The sequence below is a fragment of the Pieris napi genome, chromosome 18 (genome assembly GCF_905475465.1).
Source record: "Pieris napi chromosome 18, ilPieNapi1.2, whole genome shotgun sequence".
Taxonomy (NCBI): domain Eukaryota; kingdom Metazoa; phylum Arthropoda; class Insecta; order Lepidoptera; family Pieridae; genus Pieris; species Pieris napi.
Genome location: NC_062251.1, coordinates 7,151,952 through 7,174,620, shown reverse-complemented (window position 1 = coordinate 7,174,620; position 22,669 = coordinate 7,151,952). Strand labels below are relative to the sequence as shown.

Below are 22,669 nucleotides of genomic sequence, written 5' to 3'. Positions count from 1 at the left end.
ACCTCTGATGTCAGGAGACGCCATAAGCTGATGATGTGCCATTATCATAGCGAATTCTGCTTCGTTCGGATCGATGCTTCGACCCAGGGTGTCAGGGTAAAGATTTTTTTGTTCACAATAAACACACACAAAACCAATATGATAATGTCAAAAACATAAATAATTTCCTTAGGTACAACGAATTCGAGTTTTACATTGGTAGGTTGACCGAAGAGTCCTGCCTTGCGATTCTGTAACTCACTTTTCGAACTCACACAGCGGTTTTTACAGCGGCGGTCGCGCTCAAATCAGTCGTAAAGCAGTCATTCTACGATTTGGCATTCTGATAAGGTGGGAGCTTGTATTTTATTGTTTATCAGAATGCCAAATCGTAAAATGACTGCTTCACGACTGATTTGTGCGCGACCGCCGCGCCGCTGCGAAAACCGCTGTGACAGTTCGAAAAGTGAGTTACAGAATCGCAAGGCTGATGCCTGTCCAGACGTGTTTTGGCAGGCACGCTACTCGCAGTGCACTCGCAAAAAAATAGAACACGTTTCTAATCACGTTACTACGCAGCCAACTAATCACCTGCACTAATCAGTCGCTGTCCACACTTGTTTTCTCCTAATCACCTGCACTTATCACTAATCACTTTGATCTATTAATCCATTTTCGAACCCATACTTTTCTTGGTCTTGCAAGTTCAGCTTCCAGCGTCCAGCTTCTTCGGTTTCAGATACGCGTTTAATACTTCTTTCAGTACCTCTTCCAATTGCAAGCGCGCTTCTCGATGTCCGTCCAAACTTGATGATCGACATTTACTTAACAGAGCCACTAAACAGGACTTGGACACTACTTGCACTACAGGATAGTAGTCCAACTATATGTCCCGTCTTGATTCTAATTTAAAAAAAAAAGGTTCGTAGTTCGAAGCTGTGGACTTTTTTGCGCATTGAACGCTATGACGTTGAAAGACAACATCCTAAGGAAACCAATCATAGAACAAAACAGATACAAAAATCTACGATCTAAAAAAACGTATGTCTTTACTCCACCCTCAAAGGCCGGCTACGCACCTGCTAAAATGAGTGTCTATTGGCTGCGATTACAGGGAGTCCTGTAGGCTTGTTGGCCACTATCCTATAATTTTTTTTACTAAAATTTAAATATTTAAACACAAATATAAAAACATATATATAGGTAGGTATATGTTTTTCAGTACTTCATTCATTCACCATACGACATCGCGACAGCTATCTCCAACCCGACAGGGGAAATATATCCAGGGGATGAACTGAACACGGATTTCAAGGTATTTATTTATTAAAGAACATAATATATAATGCATCTCCTACTGTATATTGGAACGAAGTTCCTTATCGCGCGTTGTGAAAGGGGGCTAGACGGAAAAAATTCTTACGAAAAGTTGTCACGACACTTTTTTGCTATTTGCTATTGTAATACACCGGTTCTCGGCCGATCACCGAAGTTAAGCAACGTCGGGCGAGGTCAGTACTTGGATGGGTGACCGCCTGGGAACACCTCGTGATGTTGGCTTTTTTTTTTCGTCGTAAGATTGGTGTCGAGAAAATCTATCATACTGTTATGATACCAATTAACATATAAATTAATCGAAAGGAATGTCGTTCCATCCGGGTGTCCCTTGACACCTCTAAAGTTTTTTGTTAAAACGCTTTTCAAAAGCCACAGACCACAGTAGCCTAAAAGCTCAAGTATTTTTTAAGCTCATCTTCAGGGTCTATTTGCAGTCAAAGTCTAGCTTTTACTGAAAGCTAAAAATTCAAAAATCATTTAATCATATAGGTAACACATTGTACACTTATGACTCGTCAGTAAAGAAATACATATTAATGCTTCTAATTTTACATTTAGTGCCAGTTCTCAAATCAAGGGCGTTGAACGGAAGAGAAGAACTGGCAATAAAGTCTCCGCTACTCTTTTTAATCGCCATGTTTTTTTACACAACGTTCGTAAGGAGCTGCAACCATTACACCATGACATCTTAATCTATATATATAAAAATGAAACCCGTTTTCCGTTGTCACGACATCACATGAAAACGGCTCGACCGATATGTCTGATTTTTTTTTTGTTGTGTTTGTAATTGTCAGGAGAAGGTTCTTATAAAAGAAAAAAAGAAAAAAATTGCGCGGAAAATTAGAAAATTCAAGAATACTTAACCACCATACAATTCGAACTTTTTGGTGTAACCTTATGGCGTTTGACATAACACAACATTGACAGAATACGTGCTGCAAATATCGTCAGAGGATGTAAGAAAAATGAATATCGTTCAAAATAAATGCTTCGATCGGAGATATTATATTGATAATATAATAATATGCAAGCCAGAAAAACAAACAAAGAATGATGTATAACATAAAGCATTAGAATAATAAACACTTTGTTTCTGAAATATTTTTTAATTCATTATACCAATTTGAAATCAATATTCATAGTTAAGACAGGACAACGTCTGTCGGGTCCGCTAGTTAATAATAATAACATAAATTAAAAAATCTGTTGTCTATATAGTCGGTTTACTGACGATAGTTGATCGTGACAACGTCATGAGAAAATACTGATGGAATGGTTGCATTTTTCAAAAGGAAATTTTAATTTTATTTGTTTGATAGATATTTTGTATGCATATAGTGAAGGAGGTAAATGAAAATCACAATTGAATTGATCAAGTTACATTTATTTGTACGCATAACTACAATTATGTCAATTTTTTAACTAACGAACGCTGCCGAACGTGGCGGCCGATTGTGCCTCTTTGTCACTTGCACTTCAAGCCTTAAATGGAACGCCTCAAAGCGAGGTAACGCCGCATGCGTCATGTTTTTTCGTACGTGCAGCCGGCTCCATCGAATTATAAGACGTTGTCACGTCAAAAACAAAAACTTGTCCTCTATCAGCATAAGGCATGGTTATATAGAGTTAATCACTTCAGATGGTGGAGATTGTTGCTGCCGACAGAATAAAGAGTTTGCGGCCTGAACAAAGGCGATGCAAGTATCCGGACGAGTGGCTCGCTGATTCTATTAAGGTAAACAAAACATCTTTAACATGTAATGTGTCAAGTTCTTTTTATCGGTATGTATTTTTAAATTTCTTCTGAACAAACATTACCTGTCCACATCGTATCCCTAACTTTAATAATACCTACTAAATTACGTGAGACTGATCTTACATTAAATTCTGAAATTAAATTATAATGATTCATGTGCACTTTTTTTTTTCATGTATCCTTTATTAGTTTAGTTGGTTTTTTGTTCCTGTTTACTTTCTTTTTCTAAACAACTATAATATGTAATATATTAAATAATGATAAATTTGCATATAGACGTATATTTGCGTATATTTAAAATAAATCTTGATTTCGATACCAAACGGCACGAACGACTTCCATACTTTATAAGCTGTGGTGTTTCCCAGGCTTATAGTTTCGGCTTATGTCAAATGCACTGCAGAACAAAAATGGCGATAATGTTCTGTGGCTGTCGACCATATTTTCATACTAAAGGTGGTAAGAATATTTTTATAATATAAATGTTGTGGTTGTACATCATCTATGCACAAATAGGATTTTCTTTCTGTGACCAAAGTTACCTTTATAGAGAAGAATAAGAATGAACAATCTTTTTAGTTTTAATTTCACTGACCATTACTATTGACAAAACTCTATGGCACGCTAGACAATCTACTTTTATTTTTTACACCTGTCAACACTGACAATGTTGTAACGTTGCTGTCAAAACGTGAATTCAAAATAGAAAAGTGATAATGTTTTGAAATTCAAATGCGTTAAAAATATATAAAAGATGGCGAAGTCTGTGATTCGGACGGCATGGCGTGTATCGGGCGAAACGTTGAGATACTTGTCAATCTCCCAAAGAACCTCGCCAAATGCACCTGTATACCTCAGTGTGCCGAGCTCAACTACTACTCTCATACAAAGAAGATCCTTGTTCGGTAAGTCACCATAATAATAAGCCAGTACATCCATACATCAAGGTGCAGACCAGGTCTTTGGACAGCCGGTAACGATTTAGAAATCCGTCACTCGAATTTGATGATACTGATTATGTAGGTGTCTCGGGAGACCTTGATTGGTACACCTTCAAGTGATTTTTGCTGCCGGAGTTGCGTCTAAGTATAAAAAAATATTTAAAATTTTGTGTAATGTATTGAAATTCGTAATGTATTTAGAGTCGCACGTTGAAACCTCTAGGCCAAGACTGTTGACTCTTGGTCATGAATACGAAAATTTGATTTGCTTTAATATGGTAGCAAATTCTACAGATTCTTACTCAATCCGTAGCTGTGTGACTCATGTGTCTAAGGCTCCTACTATCCGTTTAATAATAGCATTTTACATTCGAAAGTACCAAGATTCCGAATTATAATCAGTACATTATAAAACAAATCAGATGACCAGCGTTTGCTATCTCGTCCTGCTTGTAATTCAGTTATGGTTGTCCCTTGTTATATACAAGTTAAATCGAATTAAATAAATGTTTGGTTATTTCCTACTACATGCGTGAAACCTTATTTACCACGTTACCGTAACAAAGTTTACAACAGATAAATACACAGTCACATCGATTTTAAATTATCGGCGCTAACACTTATAATCACCGGAATTTGTCTATATTGATGTTAGGCGTTAAAAGTTGTCTATGTGTAGATCATAGTTTGCATTACGCGTCTGTGTTTTCTAGATATTCGTGGCATTTTTCTACATTTCTTTATGGTTTATTTAATACTTTTAATATGTGCTGATATTTATTTTCTCTCTCTTCCTTCAAACCTTAAGGTAAGATTTAGAAAAGATACTTAGCTCCAGATCTTGACTCTGAATCTTACTTTAGATTAATAAGATTTTTTCTAATTAAACATGAACGAGACGGACGAAGAGCCAGGTGCTATTGTAAAGTTTACGCTGATGCCGCCAAAGTTTCGTCTTCACAGAGATGTCATCTTTAGCCTGGATGATCTGTTTGGTGCGTTTTTCACGCTTTGAGTGTTGTGCACACGGCTTATTAACAAAAGCTTAAAATTGATAGTCTGTGTTGTCTTACGGCCTGGCCACGGGGATCGGCGGTGCGAACGGCGATGCGGGAGGCGAGGCGACCATTCGCGCGGGGCCGTTTGCAGGCCACGGACCAGTCACGTTTGCCGCCGCGACCAGTAAGGAAGTTCGACAGCGAAATGTCTTTATCGAAATCATCTCGATATTGCTTGGAAAGTAATAGCTTTTGGTTCAAGACCTAATATTTGGAGAAATTGTGGAGAATTCCACAAGAAGTATGAGAAATTCAGAATATATCCAGAATTATTTTTTTGAGTATACCAGAATGAGTATTGAAACCTTCAATTATATTCTTATGAATATTCAACCAGAATTGGAGAAAATAGTTAATGCAAATAGAATTTTAAGTGCCGCTGAAAAATTGTTTTTGAGATTAAGGTATATTAAATTAATGCTGTGGATGGCCAGACTTCCAAATAGCTGGTCTAGCCAGTATTTCAGTAACAAAAAACTCTGTATTCATTTTTCGCCGCGACCACGACTAAACTTATTTATTCCCTACTCTATTCGCCGCGACTGCCGCTCGACTCCGTGGCTTCAGCAGTGTGACCGTTTTAAAAAATGGCAATCTACCAAAACTACAAGACGCCAGTACTAAATAATACCAAAACACATGCTGAATTATACTAAAAATATACTAAAACAAAAAGAGGATTTTTTTTATTAAAACACTTATTATCAGATACTTTTTAATTTTACCAATTTCACACCTTCATTATACAGATTTATTAAAATAATAATAAATATTTACAATAAGTTTTATTACAAATACTAAGTCAGTATTCGCTGCACTGAGCTAACTGAGCAGATTTAGTGCGTTTGCAGGAAAAGCCCTTTGCAATTTCCGAATCATAAAACATTTTGCTGAATAAATCGCTGAGATGATCCATAGCCCGAGATGGTATGTTATGTTCTGCCAACGCTGCATAAAATATAAGCTCTGCTTTTCTTACTTCTTCAGATATGGGTTCTTTCCTTTGAAGTAATTTATCATCGTTCTGAAAATAAACAGGATTTGATTAATTTGATGAAGTTAAATCAATTATACATGTGTGTACAACTGTACATGTACTATCCAAGATTCATCGGACATCCTGTAGAAGTAGGACAATTAATTCATGTGCCATAAAAAATACGGGACACAATAATATTATAAATATGTTAATGGGGGCATAGCTTTCTTACCTTGGATTGTCCACTATAACGTATAAGTTTCTATCGATGTTTTTCAGAATATGCATGACTTTTAATTGTAGCGATTCTACTTAAAAATGTTGCTCCACACGTTTTACACAAGGTGTTCTCATTATTTGTATATTTTTTCAACCATGACGAAAATTCAGAATTTTGTTCCCACTCAGATCTATATTTCTCATCGTATTTGCGCTTCATTATCTTCACTACACATGCACACAGAGAGAAATAAATAAAGAGCTAAAACATCCGTGGTCCCAATAGGGATGTGGTTTCCCACATGTATAAAAATACAGCATGTAACGTCGATAGTAATACGTAGCTAAAGCACGATTCGCGAATTCGTTAGCATTAACCGTTCCAAAGAGACAAAATGATACATTTGCGGTAAACATCAGACAAAGAGAAAAACATGTGAACGAAATACGAACGAATGGAAGTGAGTGTTTCCCGCCCAGCCCAAAAATATATCAAAATGTGTTTAAAAATTTTGAAAGTTTAAATGTACCAAAAAATACCAGAATATAAAAGGATACCAAAAAAATACTAAATTAGTTACACGGAGCCCAAATTATACCAATTTGGTACTGAATATACTAAAAACGGTCACACTAGTTGCACCGTACTGATTCATGCATTTGTTTCGCTCGCCCGTCGCGACGTCAGTCGCCCGCGCGATTCGCTCGGTACATTTCGCTGGTCGCATCGCTGGTCGCATCGCTGGTCGCCGTTGCGCGTGGCTTGATTAGTACATTGCTATGAGTTTATTTCAGTCGCTAGACGCATCGCGGTTCGCACCGCGCGAATATTCGCGTCGGCGAATGTCCCGTGGCCAGGCTGTTAAGTGGAAGTCATACCTATTCTCTATTGTTTTTCGTACCGTCTAACAGTCGATGAATTGACACCTTTTAAACTTAAATAATTAACTATGACGGAAATGTCTTTGGCTTTCTATATTATTGTTTACGTATTAATTCGAGTTTTTTTTAATGAATCTTTCCAATATTTTCAGTATATTTAGTTATTCAATCTGTCACAATATTTACAATATATTATTTATTTTGCAATTCACACAAAAGAAAAATAATAAAATTTATGTCTCGAGTTTTCAAAGACGCAACCGAACGGAGATAATAAACCGCCTTCCACTTTCAAATAATAATACCGTGGAATAATAAAGCTCCTTAATTTTTTGTTTATTCTAGTAACAATGCTTAACCGTGCATTTTTAATTGTTTTTAATCAACTGTGAAAAAGAAATCGTTGGTTATCTGTGAGGATAGAGTAGTCAAAAGTCAGAAGTCAAAAATCAATGTTATGTTACGTCATGTTAGATCGACAGTTATCATCTTGATAATATTTAATATAACATTAACGTTTTTATTTGAAGTTTTTCAAGCGTATGTAATATGCACGTTGTATTAAAGAAATTGAAACCCGTGTTGACGTAATAAACGAATGCGATTTCGTCTCGTACGTCAATAATGACATTTTTGACAAAATTTGAGAATTTTAGAAAAATTAAAAAATACCAAATTATCATCGTAAATCATTCACCGTTGACTTGTAGTGGTTGTATTACCAACCATTTCCATCAAAGAGCTATTTATCGTGCATACCACTCTTGACAACGTCAGACCGTCTTTTCCCCCAAAACATATTGCTAATTTTTGGGTGTTATTTGATTGACTTGCCAGTTATACCTTAATAATGTATTGCTCATTTTTGCTCAAATTTCCTTTTAGCATCCCTCGGAGGAACCACAGCTCTCTTCGTTGGTGCCAGTGTTTTGACAGTTGTTGAAACCATTCTTTTTATCATTCGATATACAGTATCGTACATAATCGATAAACGTCATCAGAAGACTATAGTTTTTAAACATTAGCAGTTACCACATATTAGACATGAAATAAATACTGCACATTGTTTGTTAGCTTATATTATATAAATTAGTTATCAAAATATGTACCTAGTTTATAAAAAGCTCTAAACGTTAAAGCAATTAGGCTTGGAAGGCAGATATTAGAAATTAACTTATTTCACCATGATAATACGAGGTGAGTGATATAAAATCATAATATTTTAAGGTTATACACGAAATCCAGTAGTTAAAAGTGTGCAATAAATTCTGTAGACATGGTAAATGGAAATATCATTTCGTTCACATTTTGACAATTGACAGCTGTTATTTCTTATGTCAATAGACCCCGCCTTTGATTCGATTTATTTATTTTCGATTTTCGATACTATCACGAAAGTAGTATTACTTACGAAATTAATTTATAATAAATAACTGAACTTTCGAACGAAAATATGATTTTAACGACGTTAACTATTTTTTATAACAGCATATATTACGCAATAACATTCTTATTAACATTTTTTATATATTTACATTCAGTTTTGCCGTTTGGTTTGGATGTTGGAATATTAGGTGTTGCGGCGTATTTTTATACAAAATTACCGAAACCTGAATCAAATAATGTTAGTAGTATATTTGGGCCCGAATCTGGGTCGAAGGAGAGTGAGAAACATCCTGACCGAATTGTTAAATGCATAGCTCACAGAGGAGCTGGATTGGACGCTCCAGAGAATACAATGCAGGCTTTTAAATACGTAAGTAACATTATTCAGTTAAAATTATAAAAACGGTGAGTTTATTTTTCCTATATTAATTTTACTAAGGTTTCTTTAATTACTATAAAAATAAGAGTATTTCATTGCATTACAATGTATTTTTATTTATTATACCTTCAAAAAGTATGAAGTTTCCAAATGCTTATTAGAGCAGTCACATTACAGATAATGTTGCCTATTTTTATTTAAAAACATGGAAAATCTAGATTGGCCATATTAGAGCAGTATATAAACTTAAAAGTACAAGACCAATATAGTATGTATGTACATCAGAATAAATATAGTAGTAGTATAATTATGTGTATGATTTTGTACCCTATGATAAATTAAAGTATTTGCTAAATGTATATATTAAACAGTACATAGGTCTTACTTCTTTGTTCATTAAACATAATTACCATATTTCTAGTGCTGTTGATACTTTTTGATGTTTTATTGTATCCTTCTCTATTAATTACTATGAATACAATAGATAATTTTAATTGGCCTATAAGGTTTAATTCTAAAGTTAGTATTTACATTTAATTTAAATAATATTGGGTATTTCTTTGAAAGGTTATTTTATATTAATTTTTATAATAAGTATCAAGGATACTAGAAATATGATAATTATGTTTAATGAAATATGAAACCTTTATGTAAACTAGCATATTATATATTTATATTAAAATAATGCATCAATTTCACATATTATGTCAAAATATGTTAAAACAACATTGAAGGGACTACTCATATTTCAGTTGTTGTTAAGTACCTAATACAATAGAATTCAGCTGGGACCTTTGATTTTGAACAATATAACCGGTATGTTGTTCTAAACAATGTAATCTTAAACGGTTTAGACTGTATTTCTCTAAAGAATTAAGTTTAAATAAGTGGTGATATAATAAATTCTTTATTTAAAACATTCCTCTGACCCTAGCTCAGTTGTACAGTTTATTTAACTTAGTATTAAAATTCTTATTTTTGATTTCAGTGTGTTGCAATGGAGTGCAATTTTGTGGAGATGGATGTGAGAGCATCTCGTGATGGCCAGCTGGTGCTTCTTCATGATCAGGGTCTGGAACGGCTCACTGGAACTGACATTGCCGATGTAAGGATCATGGACTGGGATAGCATTAAGGATATTAATGTTGGTGTAACACATCCTAATAGGTACTTTTTATATTTTAAGTTTTAAAAAACTATTATAAAGAAATAATTGATAAAACAAATCAATCGTAATATCAATTACAATTAACCTGTTGTATTTGAAAAGCCAGTATTGACCTAGTGGCTTATGTGTGAAAGTCAGACCTGAGGTTGCACGTTCAATTCCCAGCTGTGCACAGATACAGTGGAGGTAAACATTGTGGGGTAAATATATATATATATACTAGCAGACCGGCCAAGCGTTGCTGTGGCTAAGGTTTTTGTTATATTACATAGAAGTAAACTATTCAAGGGAAACGGTAGGAGAACACCAGTCATAGGGACCAACATGCTTTTTTGATGGTTATGCCATTAAATTTTAGCTTGTGAAACGTTGATACTTTCAACACGGCGCCATCTGATAGAATTGTGACTATCAAACAATAAATAAATATTTTGCAATAAAATAATATTGCGGGTATAAATTGAGATGTAAGCTATCCTATCTTTTAAATTGGATCTAACTACACACGGTATGCAAATTTGATTGAAATTGGTTCAGTAATTTAGGGAGTCCATAGTGGATATAAGATGTATATAAAATGTTTCTTGTATCCTTCTCCAACAATTACTATGAATGCAAAAGAGAATTTTAACTGACCTATTAGGTTAAATACTAAAGTTAATCATTAATTTTGGTTATTTCTCTGAAAGGATATTTTAAATTATTTGCTAATATGTATATTATTCCTAAAATAAAAAGTGTATTTTTATTAGTTGTATGCAACATTATACATTTACACACGGAGGTGTTATAACTCGGTCTTTTCAAAATGTGCAAGTAGCCAAACTCCTCTCCTCTGATAGACTGATGTTTATCACATTTTTATGAAGGTTTTAGAATAGGTTGTTAACTATTTATACCCCCAAATGATGACACCAATTTTTTTAATTATTAAGCTAGATTACAGTAAAATTAAAGTTAAAAAAAAAATTTAAGGTGACAATGCCAGAACGCTAAGTCAGTCTGTAGTCTAAAACTTTTCAGATTAGTGTAAAGTCACAGATAGAATAAAAAGTTTCTTTTTTCAGGCAACACTACAAAGATGTCACTCTTTGTTTGCTAGATGATGCCATAGATTATCTCTTAGCCAATAAAGTTAAGATGATAATTGACGTCAAGGGTGAAGACAAGCAGGTGAGGCTTCATTTAAGCTACGGTTTCCTAGAAAAGCGGTGCCGTTAACTAACGGCCGTCATTTTACGGTTGTAAATAACGGCCGTCTTTACGGTGGCCAAGCTGTGGTTTCCTAGAAAGTAGTGCATTTTTGAAGTGTTATTCCAATTTCGTTCCACAAATTTTGCTTCATCTGAGCTTGTCTGTACTCTTTGGATTTGATATTGTACAAAGCTTCATGATTTTTAATAAAATCTATTAATTGTTCATCATTTTCGCTCGTCCAAGTCATTGTATTAATTAAATATGCGCACCGCTACACGCGAAAAAGTTGAACTACTGTTTATCACCGCTGTGACGGCCGTCATGCAAATGACAGGCACCGCTATTTGACGTTACGATGACACTCAACGTTCTCTAGGAAACCTACTCCGATGTTATTTATAGACAATGTATGGGTGACGTCACCGTCAACGTTACATTACGGCCGTTAGATAACGGCACCGCTTTTATAGGAAACCGTAGCTTTAGCATTTATAACATGGTCAATTTAATATGAGATAAATTACCATTACAAGATGTTTTCAAAAAATATTTTCGCGTGTATAGTTAACGATTGTAGGAGACTTTTTATGTAATTTAATAGTTACTGCTTGAATCATAATAGACTTATTTTTACATTCAATAGACAATATTTTTAATTTAATTTGATTTAAGAAAAGAGCGTACCGAAAAGGGACTCATCTTTAATAAAATCCCAGAGGCTCTTTTATCTCTGCCTTTTAATAAATTTAAGAAAAAGCTGTGTAATAAGGCTTACTATAAAGTTAACGATTATCTAGTTGATTAAAGGGCCTGGGACTAGTGCTAGACAGGCTACTTCTATTTGCGATATTTGTTTTAAAATAAGTGTTGTTTAATGATTTGCTATTATAAAAGAGTACCGAGAGTTTCCGGTTTCGGCTTTTTCTCTCGGCCTACACCCTCTGTCTTCTTTGCCGATGAGTAGGGATGCCTACAAATTTAATGACGTGGAATAAGTGATACATGTATCTTATGTTCCATAATATATTTTATTTTTACCAATTCTTAAAAGTCCGACAACGCACCCGCGAGCTCTCTGGCAATGAGTGTCCATGGGTCCAGGTGAGCCTTTTAGCCCGTTTGCCTCCTGTTCTATAAAAAAAAATTGTCGAATTTCCGACCCTTTCTAATTAAAAAAAAACAAGTTACTTTTTTTTATTTGTATGTATGTATATTGTAGTGAGCACCTTGTGTCTCTTTAGTTACTATTATTTGGTGTAAGTCGAAATTAATATTATCAATAACGCGTAATTCAATTCCCTTTTACAAAAGGACCCCCCCCCCCCCAAAACTCGTTACGTAATACCTAAATATTGTTTATAGGTAATAAATGGTATTCTTCGTGTGTTCTCGTCCAATCCAATTTTGCATGAATACGCGGTTGTGACCACATTCAACCCATTCATATTATATCAGGTGAGTGATTTTTTTTTACATTATTTTGCAATTTTTTTAATGAATAATCTTTAGGTACAAAAAAGACTAAAAAGTATGTATGTTTGTTTGTAACGAATAATCTCAAAAACTTTAAAAAAAAATCTTATATGATGTAACATAGGCTAACAGTGACGCTACTTTTTTAGGTCTGGGCCTCAATTTTTTGTATCTGTTTCATGATATGTCAATGTAATAGGCAAGTAGGTGATCAGCCTCCTGTGCCTGACACACGCCGTCGACTTTAGGTCTAAAGCAGTTTCCTCACGATGTTTTCCACATATACAGAATGTCCATTGGTGCAAACAGGGATCGAATCCAAAAGAAATCAACACCTGTTTATTTCATTTTAACATTTATCGACTTCAAAATGGCAGGTCACAGTGTAACCTAATCATAATCATAATCATTTATTTGCAAGAATATGGTATAAAAATCTTATGGTTGTACAATCTTAACTCCGCATATTCAGCCATATATAATGGCGTGCAAATTTATCTTACATAATTAACAATTAGAATTTTACTATATTACAATCGAACCTTATGTGATTTTATAATCACATTATTTATTTTTATATCCGGACAATCAGATATATATAAATAGGCATGCAAATCTATATATAAAGGGTATTTCAACAAGAAGTTTGTTTTTCAATTGTGGCAACACCGAGAACGTGATAGTTTTGACATTTAGTTTTTGGCGGTATTCGTAGCAGGTGCTTTGGCAATTATTACAATGAATTCAATTTCGCTATAAAAATGGTGGTTCTGTTAAAGTTACATTTCGTAAAATTCGTGATATTTTCGGCCAGCATAATCGTCCTTCTGAGACCGCTGTTAAGAATTTGGTCGCGAAATTTGAGTCGACAGGCTCGGTACAAAATGTGCCAACACCAACACGTGTTCGACCGGGTCGTTCAACAGAAAACATCGCCGCCGTGAGCCACAGTGTTGAAGAAGATCAAAATTTGTCAGTTTCACGACGTTCTCAACAATTGGGGTTATCCAAAAGCACAACATGGCGAATTTTGCGAAAGGATTTGGCTTTGAAGCCTTACAAGATTCAACTGGTGCAGGAATTAAAGCTGATCGACCATTCAAATCGCCGCAGATTCGCTCAGTTCATTCAGGAACAACCTGCTGGTTTTTCTGAAAAAATCATTTTTTCAGACGAAGCCCATTTTCATTTGTCAGGGTACGTCAACAAGCAAAATTGTCGCATTTGGGCTTCTGAAAATCCTAAAGCAATTATTGAGAAGGCTTTGCATACTCAACGTGTTACTGTGTGGTGCACTATGTGGTCTGGAGGCGTGATTGGGCCGTTTTTTTTCGAAGATGAGGCTGGAAATGCGGTAACAGTCAATGGATCACGGTATCGCGAGATGTTAACCACTAAATTTTGGCCTATTATTGATGACATGGATATCACTGAAATGTGGTTTCAACAGGACGGTGCCACATGTCACACAGCCAATGAAACGATCAATTTATTGCAAACCAAATTTCCCGAGCGCATAATTTCGCGAAATTCAGCTGTTAAGTGGCCAGCCAGATCGTGTGATTTAACACCACTGGATTATTTTTTGTGGGGCTATGTTAAAGACAGAGTCTATACGGAGCCAATCGAATCGATTGCAGCCTTAAAACTCAAAATCCGTGATGTCATTAACGAAATAGACCCTCCATTTTGCCAAAAAGTGATTAAAAATTTTGATGAAAGAATCAACATCTGTCAGCGTGGTCGTGGTGGACATTTGCCAGATATCATTTTTCATTCATAATTGCCAAACTTTTCTCTTTGTAATACAATAAAAATTTTATTCATTTTCCTCTAAATTCTTTGTTTTATTTTGTTTTAGAAAACAAAGTTCTTGTTGAAAAACTCTTTATAAAAGATAGTCGTGTTTGTTACAACACTTATAACTCGAGAACGGCTGGACCGATGTTAGTTATCTCTTTTTTAGTGGATTCTTCTCCGCTCCGAATAGCAGAATAAGTAATAAAATATCGGATAAGTTATCAAATAATATAAAAAAAAAAATAATTAATTTTACGAATGCAAACTGCATGTGGTGCCATCTGTTGACAAAATTACGCATATAAAAGAAACCTATCACTTTGTTCTTGCGCCGGATAACAAAACAAAAAATGTTGTATATCAAAAAGTACTTTAACATGCAGTCTCGCAATATTAGCGCTAGAGAGAGGAGGCCTAAAGTATAAAACCGTCATTCTTTTTTCGCAATGGCAAGCATTAAAACATTTCTGTATTTGGAAAAAAGTTGTATTAATGTTATTACCTCAAATAAATCCTAAATTAGGTTTAACTAAAGTCAAAACTATATTATTAGAATGTTAAGCGGAACGAAGTTCGCTGGGTCCGCTAGTGTCATATAGTAAAAACATTAACATAATGTCATAATAATAAGTCAAGCTATTTATAATCAATTGTTGTCAAACTTATAGGCCAAATATTCGCCTACGCTATAAAAGCACCTTGACTTTATTTTACACTATTTTCGTGACTGTCAAGAAATTTCTCGTAAATCGAGATTTTGTCGTACTTAGACAACGGTCCAAGTTTCATCACATTCGGTTTAGTATCCACGCATTTGTGGTGGTAAATTGAATCATATTTATAGTAAAACTAGCAGACTCGGCCAAGCGTTGCTGTGGCTAAGGTTTTATAAGGTTCTATATTATATTATTGTGGTATCAAGGGAAACGGTAGGAGAACACCAGTCATGGGGACCACCATGCTTTTTTAGTGGTAATGCCATTAAATTGTAGCTTATGTGAAACGTTGGTACTTTCAACACAGCGCCATCTGTTAGAATTGTGACTGTCAAATAATAAACAAATATTTTGCAATAAAATAATATTGCGGGTATAAATTGAGATGTAAGCTATCCTATCTTTTAAGTTGGATCAAACTTGGTGTGCAAATTTGATTGATATCGGTTCGGTAGTTTAGGAGTCCATAGCGGACAAACAACGTGACACGTAATTTATATATATTAAAAATAGGCGATTTAATTTCAGATACGAAAAAAAGATCCCAATATTGTTGGCGCCATTAGCTACCGTCCATACTGCTTTAGTGCTCTGAATTATGATGCTGAGAATGGACCCACCAACCCTAGGTAAGTGAATTGAAACACGGAACGTCACGAAGATGTGCAGCGTTTTTGTCGAAGAAATGGGAGAGCGATTGAGACCGATTGAGAGGTGAGAAGGACGAAGTACCTTATAGAATTTTTTTAAAAATATTAGTATTTTATATTTTATGCAAAATAATTTATTGAAATCTCAAATTACGGATTGTAAATTAAAATGCCACGTGTTTTTATTATAGAAGAAATAAATTAAAAAAAATTAAATTTATAATTTGTAATAATTTACGACACTTTTAATATTTTAATGATAATTAAATTCCTAACATATCTTCCTTTTCCTCCTCTAAGTCTCGGAAATCTAAAAAAAAATACAAATAATAAATTTATTTATTGAATTTAATACAAATACAAATAATAAATTTAATTTTTTAAATTTATTTCTTCGATGATAAAAACACGTGGCATTTGAATTTACATTAAATTATTTAGCATAAAATACTAATATTTCATAAATTCTCTTAAAGGAATTTGAATTTTAAAATTAAAATTTCTATGAGGTAATTCGCCCTTCTCTCTCTCTCTCTCACTCACTCAATCGCTCTCTCCCTTTTCTTCGACAAAAACGCTGCACATCTTCGTGACGTTCCGCTAAAAATTTTACCCTCATAAAGAAGTTTCACTTTAAAAATTTGAATCAGTGTACCCTGAATTTTCGGCGTTATACTAAGAACCTGGACCTCTTCTTGAAGTAGATGGGGTTTTTTTTTTAGATTCGCTGGTCGTTTGGCAATGCAAGCATTCGTTCGCTTCTTGGACGTTATCCACTCAGCATTGTGGCGTTGGACAGCTCGGTGGTGTTCAGTTAGCGCAGTTCTACTACACAAGGATATCGTCAGTCCGTGAGTTAACCGATTAGATTTTTGACGGCTTTGAGACAAACATCGATGTGATGAGCATTTGGTGTTGTGCTTAGGTCTTGGGTGTTTAAATATGTATTTATTTATCTATCTATCTATAATATGTATGTATATCCGTTGCCTAGTATACCCATAACACAAGCTTCACCAGCTTAGCATGGGACTAGGTCAATTGGTGTGAATTGTCCAATCATTAAAAAAAAATTATTGTATTGGATTTGTTTTAAAAATACTAATTATATACTAAATGGTGTATTGTAATGACTTTTATTATTATCATATACCTGATTTTGCCATTCAAGTAATACGTAAACAAATCTACTGCAATGTCCTTCCCCCCCCCCTTGTCAGCAAACCTCTAAAAATTATAGTACACAAGTTTGAAGGAATCCTCGAAAATTCATTTCGTTTTCAAGCATAGACAATGTGTGGATAATATGTGTAAAAATATAAATAATTATTGATGACGTAATCACCGAATACGAAAATCAAAGAAAATCCAAATCAAATCAAACAATTTCTCCATGTCGATAAAACACGCGCACATAATATTTAGATATATAAAGATATATGTAGCTGACAAAACGTTTTGACATATAAACAATTTTTAAACTTGACTTCGTATTATAATTGAGATTATAACTAAATGTGGCGGAGATTTATTGCCAGTTCTTCTCTTCCGTTCTACCTATTTCCCTTAGCTTCCCGATCATGCCCCCCCCCCCCTTCCCCTACGCCCTTGATTTGAGAGATGACAGTTAATGTAAAATTAGAAGCATTTAATATGTATTTATTTTTTGACGTTCATAAGTGTACATTGTGTTACCTATATGAATAAATTATTTTGACTTTGATGTATAAAGAGTTAGCTTGTGAGGTTGTATAGGTCGGTTATCGAAAGCTGGCGCGTTCACAGTACTCGCACTAATGCAATTTCACTATACAGTGTGTTTAAAAATATGACTTTTTTGCCAATCTATATATTTTAGTCTACTCTGGTTTTAGTAAGGTTGGGTGGGTTGTAAATAAATAAAAATGTGTCAAATACATATAAATATTCTGTGCATACGAGGGTGGATCTAAAAGTTCTAAGCCCGACCAAGAACGTAAAAGAGTAGTTTGTGTAAATTTTTTTTCAATTTTCGACATAAGCTCCATCTAGCTCAACACACTTCACTTTTACTTCACTAACTATTCTTTCAATACTCCTCTTAGAAACCGCAGTCGCATCTGATGTCAAATTAAATATAACATTTTTTCATTAAACTATTTTTAATATAAATATGCTAAAAATAATTAAAAACATTGTGCACCATTTCACGAAATTGCCCTGGTAATGTTTGAAAAAAGGCCAACATGTACAGTAAAGATCAACATAAACAGTAGCAAAAGCAAAACAATAACTGTCTCTTTTATACTCATAAGCTTGACCGAGCGCGAGAGAGACGGACAGTCTTTTCGTGATGTATTTGTGATTGTACATATTTCAGTTTGACATCACGTCTCGCGCTTATTCACAGACACTACACAAGCACAAAGACCAAAGTGTAAATGTGTTGAAGCCGCCAGCTTTAGATAACGTACCTATAGATCTTGATCTCTGGATTAGTAATAAATCTTTGTACCACCAACCAAATAAAATTATGATTAGTGAATTTTGAAGACGTTTTTAGACGTGAAGTGGAATACTGGCGCGGTCTGGGCATTCGAGTGGCTGGTTGGTGCGTGAATAGGCCAGTCGAGAAGTTGTACTGGCGGGCTGTTCTACGGGCGCCGTATTTGGCCAACACGCTCATGGGGGAGCCAGAGGTAATTTGTGTTTAGAAGGTGGTTAACAGTTTGTACTTGTGTGTGTGTTCACAAATTTCTCGCAAACTCGGTCATAGAATTTAGAGAACAGCCCTGCGATTTTGTAACTCACTTTTCGAACTCACACAGCGGTTTTCGCATCGGCGGTCGCTCTCAAATCAGTCGTGAAGCAGTCATTTTATGATTTGGCATTCTGCTGTGTGAGTTCGAAAAGTGAGTTACAGAATCGCAAGGCAGTTTAAGTTTCATCAAAATCAGTCGAGTAGTTTTTGAGTTATGGGTCAACGTCACGTGCCCCAAGTATATAATGTTGACAGATATTTGAAGTCGGTTTTTATTTTTAATTTTATATGCATGCATGTATATAATAACAAAAATTCACAATTCTAAATAATAATTACAAAATTTTTTTTTTTTTGTTAACAGCAACACTGACTTTCAGTGACAGATGACAGTTGACAGTTGACAACTTGATTTTACAGATTGAAAAGAAAGTGATGCAACATGATGAGGATTCCGAGCCGGAGCGTCCAATCCGTTGTATGGAGCTGGAGAAAAAATTATCTTCCGGTCAGAATTAATATTCGTTTAACAAAGTAATTATTATTACACAACTTCGAGTTTCAGATGTGCTTCGGAGACTTATGTAATATATATAATTCTCGTGTCGCGGTGTTTGTAGTTCTCCTCCGAAACGGCTTGACCGATTCTCATGAAATTTTGTGTGCAATTATGTCTGAGAATCGGACAACATCTTTCATCCCCCTAAATGTTAAGGGTAGTCCCTAATTTTTATTTTTAGATAAATTTTTAATACATACAACCCTCAATTTTCACCGCTCTACGATCAACCCCTATTATTTATTACAAACGATATACATGGCAAAACGACGTTTGCCAGGTCAGCTAGTTTATTTATATATTTTAAAGTACCTGCTCTTTCTTCTTTCCGGTTTATGCTGTAAAGAGTTAAACGGTGAAGGTTTAAATTAAACAAATTCTTTAAAAATAAACGGGCATCTAAAATTTATGTTCTAAGGTCGATTTTAGTTAATTAACTTTAAGTGAATGTCTAGAATGTTTTAAAAAGTGTGTAAGCAACCTGCTCCAGTGAGTCAGCGTCTCAAATTTTATGTGACAAGTGTCAATTGTCACTGACTGTTGACACTTTAAATGACGCATGTCATGTGGTGTCTGACATTTTTACACGCTTTATATTAGCTTCACCTGTATGTATGTATGTAACCGACTCCTTCGGACTCGATTTTGACCCACTTTAAACGGACAGATTTAATTCAAACTTTGCGCACCTGTCAAAGATCGATGACAATGCAATAATCCGAAAAAAAATGAAGAAAATTAAAAAAAATAAATAATAGTTAAAAAAACCACACGCTTTTAAAGCACATCAAACTAAAAAGTGAAAAATAATTCCTAATTTAGGCTGAAAATGGTAATGAACAAAAAATACTGGTATTATTGTGAAAAAGCGTGGGTTGCTCGATGGCACAGAGCGCCCCACGTTTTTTAGTTTTTTTAAACTATTTTTTTTTTAAATACTATTACTAATTTTTTTAGCACATTAATAACGACTTAAACTTTACCACATTCTCTTAATTAGTGTTTGTCAAAGACACGCAACCGGTCACGTGACCACAAGTAATTTAAAGTTATTTACGATGTACCCAAAGCTATACTTAAAAAGTATTATTTACCAAATATTTTTTGTTTCTCCAGAGTAACGAAAGAAATTTTGAAGAAACTGAATTGAGGGGTTAGATATTTTAATTTTGTAGTTTTAGAAATGTAGTTACCATAGATCTTTGTAGTGATTTGATACTTGTATGTAGTCGATAGATTTGACAATGGGAGCGTTTAAGTATTACGTAACGCAATTTTTGGAGATTATTTGAACCCCCCCTCCCCCATGTAACTCGCCGTAACGTTTTTCAGTACCCAAGTACAGTACTGTACCCAAGTATAGTAAAACGTTACGTGACCACCTAGTGACTCTTTAGTTACTATTATGTGGTATAAGTCGAAAATAATATTATGGTCTAAGATCCCGCTATACAACGACCTTCACCGAGATGCTTATTTAATGAAACTTATTTTATATATAATTTAATATGTCAATAAATATAATCCATATGGGTTGCCTAGCAAATTTCAGTCCAGAGTATGTTTAATTAATTTTAAAAAAAAATATTTTTTTAAACATTTCACCGGTATGATTATCAGATAAATTCTATACCAAACGAAAGTATGAAGCCCATAGAATATGCAAACGTTAGGTTGTTTTTAATCAATTAATTATTTATGTGTATATTTTTTATGTGACACTAAAGTATATATACATCTTTTTAGTATAAAAGAAGGTTATAGTGATACATATATAATACTACCCTGATTAAAAATATTGATTGAAAAAAGTTCAAAAAATTTACTACATGCAAATTATATGAAAAAAAATTTTTTTTAAATATTAATTAAACATACTCTGGACTGAAATTTGCTAGGCAACCCATATGGATTATATTTATTGACATATTAAATTAAATATAAAATAAGTTTCATTAAATAAGCATCTCGGTGAAGGTCGTTGTATAGCGGGATCTTATACTATTAACAATAACGCGTAATTCAATCCCCGCCCCGCATCGTAACGTTTTACAAAATGACTCCCCTCCCAAAATTCGTTACGTAATACTTGAACGCTCCCAATGACAAAACGATGTGAATTTTTGACAGTTGACATTGTCTATGAACAAAAGCTAGAACAATCTGGGCGTGAGACAAAAACGCTTTGCGATATCGGTGACCCCAATCTAACAATACGCAAAAGCTCCACAGTAATCCTTACGGATTACCTTTGTAAAGAAAACTGATCACGTGATAGTATAGTCATAGTGTTATTATCTCGCGCCCCTTTAGTACTAATTTGACTGTCAAGTTTTTGGCAGCTCGAAAGCATTTTCCATATAATTAAAGTGAATATTTGAATGATGCGTTCGTGAACACCTAAAAGTTTTAATATTAACGAAATGAAATGTGTAACATGTAATGGTTCTAAAATCCGTAGTGATTCGAAAGAATAATTATTGTAAAAAGTGGGTATTATTCAGACTACCCACATTTCTCATGTGCAATTTTTGTTTTAGTATTTAATTTATTTTTACACTCCAGTATTTTAGTTTATTTATTTAAAAGAGATTTTTTTATACTATGTTTTTTTCTTTCAGTATTCTACGTCGTGTTGTTATAAGTGTTATTCGATTTATTGTAATTTATTTGAAATATATTGATTTCCAAAATGAGTAAGTGTTTATTTTTCTTATTTTTAATCAGATAATAATTTATCTGATGTCTCTGACATGTACTAATTTTGAAAAAGCTGTCACTAGTTAAGTTAGCTGGGCCTCATTCTCCCTCAAAGGCCGGCAACGCACCGACTAAAATGGGTGTCATGGCGATGACTTCCCTTTTTGGGCGACCCTAAGGCTCGTTTGCCTTACAGTTATTTATTTACCATATAATTATTCTATCTTAACCGTTATTACAAATACGACAGAAGTACACAACTAGGCTACAATTAAAATATATAGGTTTATAGAGCTGGTGCAATGTTTGTAATGATGCGTCAGCATAAGGGACCTGTCTTAAGTTATTTAGCTAACCTAACACCTTATAGTGACCATATCTTAATACATATAAATTACGTGTCACGTTGTTTGTCCGCTATGGACTCCTAAACTACCGAACCGATATCAATCAAATTTGCACACCGTGTGTAGTTTGATCCAACTTAAAAGATAGGATAGCATACATCTCAATTTATACCCGCAATATTATTTTATTGCAAAATATCTGTTTATTATTAATTGATAGTCACAATTATAGAAGCAAATTTAAGGAATTACATATTTTGACTCTGGCAAGTCAATACATTTATGAGAATATTTTGTATGTGCGGAAAAATATAGATATCTTTAAAAAGAATAGTAGCTTCCATAATTATAGTACTCGTAATAAAGACAAAATTAGCGCACCAACCAGAAGGCTGCCTA

General features: G+C 34.2%; 1 protein-coding gene across 4 annotated transcripts; it reads left to right on the top strand.

Moving 5' to 3' along the window:
- The first annotated feature begins 3,755 nt into the window (after window positions 1-3,755).
- LOC125058445 (glycerophosphodiester phosphodiesterase 1) lies at window positions 3,756-21,919 on the top strand. Of its 4 annotated transcripts, none has more exons than XM_047662516.1 (10): window positions 3,756-3,981; window positions 8,697-8,911; window positions 9,909-10,087; window positions 11,156-11,261; window positions 12,648-12,740; window positions 15,803-15,903; window positions 16,647-16,775; window positions 18,467-18,602; window positions 19,085-19,172; window positions 21,845-21,919. In XM_047662516.1, the coding sequence occupies exons 1-10, from the start codon at window positions 3,831-3,833 to the stop codon at window positions 21,865-21,867; spliced, it is 1,221 nt and encodes a 406-aa protein (XP_047518472.1). In that variant the 5' UTR covers window positions 3,756-3,830; the 3' UTR covers window positions 21,868-21,919. The 4 variants fall into 4 exon arrangements, with proteins under 4 accessions (XP_047518472.1, XP_047518473.1, XP_047518474.1 ...); XM_047662517.1 differs by lacking the exon at window positions 21,845-21,919 and adding an exon at window positions 20,340-20,470 and having other exon boundaries at window positions 3,831-3,981; XM_047662519.1 differs by lacking the exon at window positions 3,756-3,981 and adding an exon at window positions 8,166-8,352.
- The last annotated feature ends 750 nt before the right edge of the window (window positions 21,920-22,669 follow it).

Coding starts and splice junctions, on each gene's coding strand:
- LOC125058445 (XM_047662516.1), top strand. CDS start 3,831: ATGGCGAAGTCTGTGATTCGGACGGCATGGCGTGTATCGGGCGAAACG. Junction 11,262..12,647: donor TCAAGGGTGAAGACAAGCAG/GTGAGGCTTCAT, acceptor TATTGTTTATAG/GTAATAAATGGTATTCTTCG. Junction 12,741..15,802: donor ACCCATTCATATTATATCAG/GTGAGTGATTTT, acceptor ATTTAATTTCAG/ATACGAAAAAAAGATCCCAA.